Source organism: Lissotriton vulgaris, chromosome 1_1 (genome assembly GCF_964263255.1).
Source record: "Lissotriton vulgaris chromosome 1_1, aLisVul1.2, whole genome shotgun sequence".
Lineage (NCBI taxonomy): Eukaryota > Metazoa > Chordata > Amphibia > Caudata > Salamandridae > Lissotriton > Lissotriton vulgaris.
Window position 1 is genome coordinate 1,076,784,886 of NC_141685.1, and position 12,063 is coordinate 1,076,796,948.

General features: G+C 47.2%; 1 protein-coding gene across 1 annotated transcript in view; it reads left to right on the top strand.

Moving 5' to 3' along the window:
* The first annotated feature begins 4,144 nt into the window (after positions 1-4,144).
* KDELR3 (KDEL endoplasmic reticulum protein retention receptor 3) overlaps positions 4,145-12,063 on the top strand; it is a 49,859-nt gene continuing 41,940 nt past the window's right edge. The window contains exon 1 of the mRNA XM_086963325.1: positions 4,145-5,041. Coding sequence (XP_086819451.1) covers positions 4,951-5,041 — 91 coding nt within the window. The 5' untranslated portion in view covers positions 4,145-4,950. The remainder of the gene's footprint in view (positions 5,042-12,063) is intronic.

The following is a 12,063-nucleotide window of genomic DNA, read 5'->3' on the forward strand; positions in this document are numbered from 1 at the left end:
CAGCAATCACTTTAAGCAGGTGGGCAGTGGAGCATCCTATAAGTTTTTTCCTTAGAGTTTTAAAAGCGAACAACAGTTGTTTGGCTTTCAAGCGACCTTGGTCCAAGTGTGATTTGTCTGTAGTCCACTCATTTTCTTATTGTGCCCCTGTACCTCTGATTAGTCATTGCCCCCCGGCAGCAAGGGGCACCACACTGGCGACGAGGATGGGATGCACTTAATCCCACAAGACGCAAGGAAGAAGGAACGCGCGTTCGGCCCAGGAAAACTCACACTCGGCCGACAGCAACGTGCACGCATGCGCAGTAGCACCGAAGCCGGCTAGCAGAAAGGGGAGAGATGAGCAAGCTCCGGAGGCCACGCAGGAGTGAGAGAGGGACCGAATCACCGCTTAGGAGGGAGCGCAAAAGTCATAACGACCAGAAAGGTACAAGAAAAGACAAGAAGCGTTAAACCTGAGGAAAAGGGGACACACGCACGACAGAATTGAATAAGCATTGGCAAATGCAAAAGGAAATAATTCAACAAATAGTGGCACAGTGCACCATATTAAATAAGCAGTGGCAAAACACCAGTGAGAGCCCACATATACTGACAAGTAACGACATAATTAAGGACAATACACCCAAACAAGCACAGGCGCAACCTACCAACGCCAGCAGACACACAAAAGAAGCACTGGCCCAACCATTCAAGAGAGGACACAAACATCAAGAATAAAGGCAATAGTCAGAAAAGCCCAGAGTCACACCATGTCTAACCCGCCAGATGCAGGGGCAGGAGGACAACAAGCGGGAAATCCCCCAGTGCAACAACCAGCTATACCACCCCCAGTGCAACAAGCAGGACCTCAAGTACAACAATCTACGCACTCACAAGTACAGGCACTACCACCCTTCAGTGAACTCATCGACCCAGCAACAGCCGCTCCTAGGTAGGCCATCTGGCTAGGGAGACTGAACAACTACTTCGTGGCAACTCGCGAGAAAGATGACAAAGTCAAAAGGTCCCTCCTACTCCACTTTGGTGGGGATGAGATCTACAAGCTATTCGCTCATCTCCCAAACACCGGAGAGTCGGATGACTATTATGCAGCAGTACAAGCACTAAACACGCATTTTGACCCACAGCTCAACCCACATTATGAGCGGTTCAAATTCAGACAATCAAGACAGAGAGAAGGTGAGACAATGGACGCTTTCCACGCCCGACTGCGAGAGTTAATCAGCACGTGTACCGAAGATGACCAAAAGAAAGAAGTCACTGCCCAACTAATACAAGGGTACCGAAACAAGCCTCTGAGAACGTTGATCCTACGCCAACCTCAAAACACACTAGAAGAAATCCTACTGCTATCACTGTCTCACGAACTATAAGACGTCAGGTCATCAGCAATGGAAGCTGCCCTCAATGCCAACGCAAACACAGGAGCAAACGTGAAAACAGAGAGAGTCGACGCTATCCGCAACCCAGGACGAGTCGGGCGTGGCCGATATGAATGCCATGGCGGTCGCAATGCGGATACTGTGGGCGCAAAGAACACGGCCCGAAGGATGCCCGGCGCGAGGAAAAACCTGCTCAAACTGCAGAGTTCCTAACCACTTCTCCAGTGTCTGTAGAGGGAGACCTCGAGGAAAAGGACAATCTGGTAGGAAAACACTATCCGGAGCCGTGAGGCAACTCGCACTTGACGACGCCCAGTCGCAACGGTCGACGAGATCAAAGAATTGACGATATGACCTCATAGACGACTCTTCGACAGAAGAAGATGACGAATGCTACTTTGTCTCGTTCACCATGGTCACTCATGTTAACAGGGACCAGGAAAGACATTCTCCAATGGCCGAAGGCTGGACTCCTGAACCGTATTCCCCAAACGATGCTTAAATGAGAAGAAAAAGAAATAATGACAAAGCCAGCAAGAAGAGAAGAGCACGTGATAGGGTACTAGTGCCAGGAGACGTAGTCCTTATCCGAGCTCGGCGGCCAGGCGGGAAATTCCGCACTTCATATGAGGCTGAACCTTGGACTATAAAAGACACTAACGGCACAGCAATCACAGTCCAAAGAAATGGAGAAGAAGTGACGCGCAACATATCATGGTTCAAGCGGGTTCCGGCAGACAGAAGCTGCAACGAGGGGCGAGTCAGTGAACGCCCACAGAATGAGCCTGAAGAGGAGAGTGAAGAACAACCTCCATCAACGACCATCAGTGAAGGACCAACATCATCGTCACCGTCACTGTTATCTCCTCGAGTAAAGAACACCCGCACTCCCGCAAGAGGGAGACAGACATACAACCTCAGGCCTAATCCAAAACCGAGCCAGAGGTTGGCAGACTTTGCATATTATCAGTGAACTGTTATTTCGTTATTAAAAGACTAACGGCCAGATTCATCAAGCTAAATTGCGCTTGCAAAGGGCCAGATTCTGAGAATCTGCCCCTTTGCGAGTGCAATTTTTTCTATTGGGATTCATCATCCAAAATGCAAAATTTGCTATTAAAGAATTTGCACATTTGCGAGGAATTGCATTTAAGGAATCTCCATTTAAGATTCCTTAAATGCAATTCATGAACCATTTTAAAATTGCGAAATCGCAATTTTGGGCCGCTATTTACTGCGAGGTCAAACCTCGTGGTAAATAGCGAAAACTTAAAAAAATGCATTTAAATGCATTTTTCTAAGTTGCATGTTACAAACACACATGTCCTTTGGACATGTGTGTGCGCAACACCAATGTAGATTACATTTCAGGTGTGCTACAGGGTGTCCTTTGGACACCCCTGGCACCCTTGAAATCGCATCCTCATTTGCGATTAGCAAATTGCTAATCGCAAATAAGGAATAACTCCCCATTCATTCCTATGGGCCTTTAGGCCCATAGGAATGAATGGGGAGTTATTCCTCATTTGCGATTAGCAATTTGCTAATCGCAAATAAGGAGGCTGTAGGAATCGCAATTTATTTAGCGATTTCTACATGAATCCCGATTTGCAAGTCGTTAATAACGATTCCTTAATATTCGCTATTAAGGACTCGCAAATCGGGACATTGATGAATCTACCTGTAAGTTGGGAAGGGATGTAGAGCTCTAGTGGTCCTAGGGTCTCGGCTGAGCCCCGGAACCACTTCCATACTTTGTATCACTTTCTGGCCAGGCGTGGCAGCAAGGGGCACCACAGAAGTTATGGCATGGAAATGTAGCCGCTTAAAGTTGGAAATTCGTTTAGTGCCAAAGAAAACAGCTGTCCTAAAAAAAAATCATAGGCATTCCCCAGGGACCCCATCAGCAATGAATGGGGTGAGCTTTTTCAAAGAAATATCTCTAGGTTAAATCCAGTTTTGTCTATATCTGCAGAAAGTTTGACACAAAACGGATACCGGTCTTCGAAGCAGGGTGCTTAAAAGTCATTTCCCGCCTGTGATACATAGATTATCTTTATAGATAAAACTGAGATTTTGCACAGACTTCTGTGGAAAAATTGCCCCTACTGAAAATGGCACACCGATTGGTCATTGCAAATACGACTTTAAATCTCATCGCCGGTGCGTGCATTTAATCTGAGCCAGGGCCTGCATCAGTGCACAACTTCTTGGATGCTGTGCAAAGTCTGAAGAAATGTGACATGCTCCCGCTCGGGCCGCTCCCTTCCCAATGTGACCTTGCAATTGTTTGGGAATCGGAACATTATGCCCGCCCCGTCCACATCCTGTGCAAATGCAGTATGTCCACTTACGTAGCTGCCACATGGCCTCACAACAGCAAAACTTTGCATGCGTATCTCTTCAAGCTCGCTAAGGGTGTTACGTTCGCTGAGAACGTAACGCCCGGCGTATCCGGCAGGCACCGATCACAGCCCGCCTCTGCCTGATGTGCCTGTGCACACACGCGCTTGTACATGTGCACAAAAACGGCAGCGCATACTATGTCATGAATCGGGAAACATCCGGGAATCTGCAAAGTACAGCGCGAGAAGAAGTGCACTATTCCACGCACTGCCTTTTTTGGAAACGCCTGCCGGACATGTCACGCCTCTAAAAGTACATTGTGGTTTGCCTTTCAGTGGGCGGGAGAAAAGGAGGGGTGATGGGAGGAGAGAGGCACCTGGGGTGCCACCCCGCAGAGGCCAGACTCCTCCCCCACACCCTCCCCTAGAGGAGCCACGTCAACGACCCGCAGCAGTGGACCAGGGAGGAGAGCTCAGCTGGACACAGGGGCGCAGGGCAGCTCGGACTTGGGAGCAAGGGTTCTGGGGCGTCCGAACCGAGAGGAAAGAGTCGCAGAGGGGTCCAAACAGGGAGGGGGCTCAAGAGGACTCACCCGTCAAAGGATGCATACTGCAGAAATTAGGATTCTGATGAAGTTAAATAGCCGGTCCTAACAACATTCTGGGGGAGTTGTAGCGAAGTTTTAGAAACTCGCGCAGTTTTAGGAAGTTCTGGGCTACTTGGAACCGGCATTAGGAAGAAGTTCGTAGAAAGCCAGAAGAAGTTCGTGACGTTATTTGAGCTGCAAAGTTGTTTTCTGAAGTTTGTGAGGGCCAGGGACACAGTTCTAAAGTCCCTTAGGAGAGTCAGAAGTTGGATCGGAACTTTTTGGGGAGAATTAGAACTAGGATTGTTGCAGAATAGCATTTTTTGAGGGAGTCACATTCTGAAATACAAACGTTTGTGAGGTATCAAAAGCAGGAGAGGGAAATTCTTGTGGAGACAGAAGTTAAAAGTTCTGGGAGTTTTTGATTCGGAGTTATCAAATTTGGAGAGTTTCATATTAGGTTTTAGGAAATTCTGACAATTTTAGAACCAAGATTAGGACATTGCGGTGGTGGGACGTTTTAGGAAACCACTGATCTGAGTTCACGTTGAAGGTTGGGAATTCAGTGAGCGACTCCTCTTTCTTTAGGATAACCCAAGCCCCAGATCTGAGCTTACCCATCCAGTGCCCATCATGAACATCTTTCGCATCACGGGAGACCTCTCCCACCTGCTGGCCATTATCATGCTCCTGTGGAAGATGTGGAAATCCCAGACCTGTGCAGGTGAGCGAAGGGCTCTTAAGGGCAACAACGCTGAGCGTTGGGGGAGAAATGTGAGGTGGCTCAGAGAGAAGGAATGGGGAGTGAAAGGGAAGAGCATTAAGCAGTGGAAATGGGCCAATCCAGGTGACATGGGAGCAGAGTCTGGAGTGGAGTATTCTGCAGTGGAGTGGGATTCTTGGGGAGGGAGAGTTTATGGGGGCCATGGAGCTGGTTGTTGAGTCTGTGGGTAATGGTTGTTGGATGGAGAAATATGGTATATCTGTGTGTGGATAGAGTATCTCCAGTGCTGAGATTTGCTGAAGCTAAAACAAGAATTGATAGATTGTTTTTGGCTGAAATGGACAAAAGAGAGGCGGCACTACTGCCAGACTGATGTCAAAGCTGAAAATGTCCTTTGGCCCAAAAAGATGAAAGCAGTCCAAATAGACCGCCATGATTGGGGCCCATCCACACACTGGGCATTAATTTCACTGACCTTTAACCGCCTAGTTATAGTCAAAGTGAAGGTTTTAATTTCAAGATGGAACATAATATCACAGCTATGCACGAGTTCTCAATATGGATGAGGATAATAGAAACAACTGTCTTTGTATACCATTTTAGAATCTAGAATAAAGTTTTTTTTGCGGCGAGGTGGGGGGGGTTATATAGTGCAAACTTGAGCCGAAGGTATCGAGTATCGGAACGCTTTACATGAGCCCCAGCTTTTTTGTTAGGCACGGGGAGATTAAGTGTTTTTCCCAGAATCACAGGATGTTGATCATCGTTGCAGAGACTCGAACCCGGTTCCCCAGATTTGAGGTCGACCGCCCTAGCTGTTAGGATAATCCTCTCCCACCCTGATCTAACAAGCACCCTTCCTTTCCACCAGTCAGTGATGACGCTTCTTTGAACACACCCGCATTCAAATACCTCCTCACGTTATATTTTAAAAAATTAAAAGGTTTGTGCTCCATTAATCCAATACATACATACAAGGCTGGTATTGCACAGGCACCATAACTCCTAACATTAAGCCTAAACTTGACCCACACCTTCACCCTATCTGTAACCATAACACCAATCTAAGATTGATCTCTAATTTTGTCTCAAACCAAACCCCATCTCTGATCCTTACCCTAGCACAGTACTTTAATTGGGTTGAAAAAGGGGATAAGAATGTTATCCAGCTGGAATGAAATAGTATCTTAAGCCCTGGAACACACATGGTAAACAATAATATCCACCTGTTACTTCGTTCCTTTGTTACAAACTAAACTACCTGTAACACTATATAGCAGGTACAGTGTGTAATAAGCAGGCAAGTACAGTTTTTTTAATTTGACAAATTACAGATACATAGAGTCCTTGAGCCCTGGTTCAATATCCTTTTTAGGTCTCGCCTGACCAGTGCTTGCGCTGGTCCGGCCAGACCTTAAGTAAGAAGGGCTTCAAAAAATGATACCGCCGGCTACAGCTTGCAGTGCATGTGCACAGGCTTGAGCAGAGGCGCCATATGGCGTGATTACTGCTGCGCGCGCACCACTCGTGCACATGTACTGCAAGCTGTGGCCAGCTGTAGCATTTTTTCCGCGCGATCACTTTCGCTTTCACGGGCGTTACTTTTTTTTTGCAGAGGCGAGAGGAGATGCAAGCCGCTTGTCGAGCCTGGGGTTCTGCATTCTTTGTAGTTTTGCCGTGAACGGCATACGGGCATTCTCTTTGTGGCGAGGCGCATGCCTTTGGTTTCAGCTTTACGTAGTACCAGAGTGTTTGCGATTTTGTCTGTGTCGCTCTTCGGCAGTGTATACGCTTGTGTCCATTTGCGTTAATTTTTGAGTGGCACATCCCTCTGCTTCAAATTATGGATTGCAGCCGAACAGCGCAGGCTAAAATATATGGCTCTGATAAACCACATTGTATTCAGCTAGGCTTGGGTTGGGTTGCATATCACATAAACCACATGTCTTTGTCTCTGCAGTCAGCATACGTTATATCCTGGGCGTCCTGCAGCGTTATTTGGTGGAGGCAGAATGTTTAAAATGTGCGCAGTAAACGTCACATTTTATAACAAGCATTTTAACTAAGGGAGGCTTTTCTTAAGGTTGCATGTTACAACGGTGATGTAAGAGAATAACTTGTTTATTGCCATTTGGCACAGACAGCGTGTGTCAAAAACAAGAAAATGGCCGTGTCACATTTTAAAAGTTGAAGAATGATCTGGAGGGCTTTGAAAGAAGACAGGACGTCTGCAATTATGCAAATTTGCCACACTGTGAAATCAAGTGTAGAATGTGTTATCATAGATGGCTTTCTTTCCATTATCCATATGTGCTTATTACAGCTAAATTATGAGGAACTTGAATGTAGTAATGATGCCTATTAATTGACCAACTGTCAAAGATAAGATATTTGCAGATTAGCCCTCGGGCTGCCGCAGATGTCACAGCGTGGCACCCATATTACTTCAGTTGTCAAGTAGAAAAATGGCAGATGCTCGAGAGGTGCATGTCACCCCCCCCTGAGGATGCGCATGCAGTACATGTTATGTTATGTTATGTTATGTTATATTAAATTTATACAGCGCACAGCTACTAAAAGTGTCCCGGCGCTAACTCCAGAAAGAATTAAAAATTATCAATATTCTGATGTCAGTCTAAAACAGCAGCGTTTTTAGTTTTTTTTTGAAAAGCAATGGGTCATGGATACTCCTAAGAGCCATCGGTAGTAGGTTCCAAGCCAGGGCGGCTTTGCGAACAAATGAGTTGCCGCCAAGCCTCTGGCGGATGAACCGAGGAGTTTGCATTAGCAGCTGATCCGATTATCGCAGGTGCCGGGAGGGTTTATAAAAGGCACATCGCTTCTGCAAATAGCTATGGCCAAGACCATGCAGAGCACGGTGAGCCATGGAAAGCATTTTAAATTTAATGCGAGACTCCACCGGGAGCCAATGCAGAGTACGTAAATGAATGCAAACACTCTGTCTACGAGGCAATCCCAGTAGCAGTCTGGCGGCCGCATTTTGGACTACTTGAAGTTTCCTGGTCAAGTAAGCTGGACAGCCAGCCAGCAAGGCGTTAGAGTATTCTAGGCGAGACAGAATCATTGCTCTGACCACCGTCTTCTTAGCGCTCACTGGAAGCAGAGGGAGGAATTTCTTCAAGATTTTAAGGGTCCCAAAACAAGTCCCTGTCAGCTTTTTTTATCTGAGAAAAAAAAGTTCAAGTCTTCATGGAACCAAACCCCTAGGTTTTTGGCCAGGCCCTTGCTCACAGTAGGGCATGGAAAGTCAAGGGGCCAGAGCCTAGCCCTGAAGTCCTCAGGGAATGAACTATACAGAAGAACCTCCGATTTTTCTTCATTACACTTCAACTGTGCGTTTGCTAGCCAATGAAACACCGAGGCTAGACAATGCTGCACAGCCTCCACCGCATCCTCTCCCCTCTTCCAAGAGAACAAGAGTTGTGTGTCGTCTGCATAGGCCATCACCTTAGCCCCCAGAGACTCCGCAAGATAAACCAGCAGAGTCAGATAGATGTTGAAAAGAAGAGGGCTAAGGGATGACCCCTGAGTAACACCAGTGGCCAGATGTAACGGGGTAGACATGCAGGGGGGCAACCACACCTGTTGTGATCTGCCCGCCAAAAAAGCTTGAATCCAGCACAATGCCGAACCCGAAATGCCAATTGCCATTAGGCGATCCAGAAGTAAAGTGTGGGGCACCGCATCGAATGCCGCCCAAGACCAGAGCGACTCTCCCGCCGGCATCCAGGCACTCACGGATCGCCTCTGTCACCTCCACAAGCGCAGACTCCTTGCTATGGGCCGCACAAAATCCCGATTGCGCTGGGTGTAACAGACCCGCCACCTCTACATAGTTGGTAATCTGAGATGTCACGACCTTCTCACAGACTTTAGCCAAGCTTGGCAAGAGCGAGATAGGCCGATAGTTGGCCGGGGACATTGGGTCAAGGGACGGTTTCTTAAGGAGGGGCAAGATTAGTGCTTCCTTCCAGGGTAGCGGAACCCAGCCCTCGCAGAGTGATTGATTGATCACTAGATTGACTTCGCCATTAATTGTGCAGCCACCTCCGCTAGAAGCCTAGCCGGACAAGGATCTTTCGGCGATCCTGATTTGAGGGCTTTCAAAATTCTAAGAGATGTAATTAAATCCTCTGGACTAAAAACGGAAATGGTGCCACTCCGCTCCTTCTCTTGCACCCCTAAAGGAGCAGCCAGAGTTGTCTTAGGCCCACTCAAAAAAGATTGCTGGATGCCGACTATTTTCTCCGGAAAGAAGTTAACCAAGGTATTACACCAGGTAACAGAGGATGGTATCACCGCCGCCTGGGCACAAGGAGCCACAAAGCTCTGTACGATGGCAAATATTTCTTTAGAATTGTTGTTGGCCCACTCAATGCGAGCCAAGAAATGATAGCCCTTGGCTAGGCCAATAGAAGAATAGTAAGCTTCTGTTTAGCTCTCAGTGCCAGTTTAGCAGTGGGGCAATAGCCACTGAGACGCCAGGCTCTTTAAAGAACCTTACAGGCATGTTTCAGTGTTCTCAGCTCCGCAGTACACCAAGGCTTAGAAGGAGACTCTCTCCTAAGCGTACTATGCACCGGAGTAGAGATAGCACTGACCGAGTCGGAGATCCAGTCAGCAAAGCTGGCCACATTTTCTTCTAGACTGCCCAGAAGGAGAGGCAGCTAGGCCGCCGCTGAGTTGCCCCGCGTCCAGTTTCCTAGCCGTAGGGGGACGATGGTGGCTAGCAGCCCGAAGCGGGCGCAGAGCCTTCCATGAAAAGAATATGGGGAAATGGCCCGACCAAACGACCTGATGGGGCTTCACCATAGATATAGGGAAATTGGAGCAGATGGGATCTAGAATATGGCCTCCTTGGTGTGTCGGATGAGCCACCCATTGTGAGAGCTGGGCCATCTGAAGAGTCTCAGAAAAGTCTACCGATTCTGCCAAGTCTGTGACATCAAGATGCAAATAGGATCTCCCAGGAGTAAATAATTCGTAAAGCAAAGTGATCTATCTTCCAAAGCATCCCCAAAAGAATCCAGAAGCGCCTTAGCTGGTCCCGGAGGTCGATATAATAAGGAGCCCCCTAAAGTAAAATGCGGCTATAATTGCAGGCAAAAGTCAGCCGCCTCACAGGCCTCCCACAAGGAGGAGGTTTCACTCTGCAGAGACCAGCAGTCCCTGTATATATTGGCCAGACCTCCACCTCTACCAACTGGGCGGTCCAGGCGATGAATTTTGTCGCCTGTCGGAGTAGCCAACGCGACAATCGGATTAGAGAAAGTATCGAGACAGGTCTCCGTAATGAATAGGTGATCTACCTGATTATCATTAATCAAGTCCGTTATATCATTAAAATGCTTCCTCATTGATCTTACATTCATGAGACATCCGTGCTAACCATTTCCAAAATTGAGACCGGAAAGCGGGGGCTGTGGGAGGATTTTTGCCGCCTTTAGTGAAGCCACATTTTGCCGCCAGGCGCCAGCTGAAAGTGGCTGACTTTTGAGGCTTGAAGGTGCGTGTTTGGAGGACGTGTTGGCAACTAGGTTTTGGTAGCCTTTTGGTTTCTATCCTTGTTCCATGGGAACCCATTTCTACACCGCAGTCAGATTGATTACAGGTTATACACTATGAATGCATATTACTAACTACTGTGTCCAAGGGGCATCACTGGCTGAATTTTAAATGTGGGTCCAAAATCAGTTTCAAGATGGAATAAAGGATAGCACTGCAAATATACCCCTAACCAGAAAGCTGTACAGACCAGGACACTCTCTCTTCCCTTTCTTCGTATTACCTTTTTTCTGTCCCGACCTCGCTCCTATACTCTTATTTACCCTCCTCATCCTTCTGCCCCTTCCTGCTCCTTCTCTGATACATAGGAAGAATTAGCCAGCTTCCCTCTGATCATCTTCAGATTCGTTTTACATGTTACTTTTAGGCTCTTGTTCTCTCCTGTTTGACTTCATCCTCAGTGTTTCTTGTTCCTGCAGTGATGTTTCTTACATCTTGCCCTTAGCCAGTCTAACCTTCCTGGTCTGCCCCACCACCATCAGCCCTGGTGTGGTCTTCATCACCCACGCGCCAGCTGCAGCTTCCTTTTCCTTCTCTTTAACCCTCTATGCCAAAAAGAACTTCCACCATGGTCAAACAGATGGTTCTCCCAGTTCTCAGGTTACATGTGGTGGTCAATCTCACCTACATCTAGTCCTGACTGACCTGCCATGATCTCCTGACAGAAGACCACAACCAATCCAATATTACAAAGTGGTTTGTCCTCCTTTTTCCTGCGCTGCTGCCCCATCTCTACCGGCATCCCTGTCTGTCTTCAAGTTTGCAGTGATGCCGTCCTATACAGCCCATCTCATGAGGAAGCTCTTTCATCTTCCAACATCAAATTTATCTGTTTTTGTTCTTTCCTTTACATGGCTTCTTCTGCTTATTCTTAGCATGAACAGGCTCCATTAATGGCTTTTAGCTCGTAAAACATTGCCACATACTTGTGACATTATAAACTGCACACCCTGACACAGTGAAGTCATTGAGGTGGGTATCAATTCCAATGGTTTGTGGATCCAAACAACCCCGAGGAACATGGAACCACCTTCTGCTGAATAATACCGAGGCAAGATGCCTGTATTCAAAAGGTAATGTTGTAACAAGTGTAAGAATTACCACATGATATAGAGAAAAGAAAAATAATTTCCTCATTTTTTTTTTTAAAGTAATTTTTATTGTAGACATACAGCGCTCAGACCAGGATATACATATAATCGGCAGCATCATGATTCACAAATGTCAGCTTTTCTCTGAGTTGTATACACAGCCAATGAGCCCACAACCCGGAGGTCAGGCGGTGATGAAATAAGTGTTCTGGATAGCGTCTGGTTTCAGTGTGGCTAATCAGTTTCAATCGTTTTTAGTTGTGTATGTCTACTTTTTCGCCCTAACTTATCTACTCTATAGAGACCCCCCCCCCTACCCCCACCCCAACTCGCTCCACCTCCCCC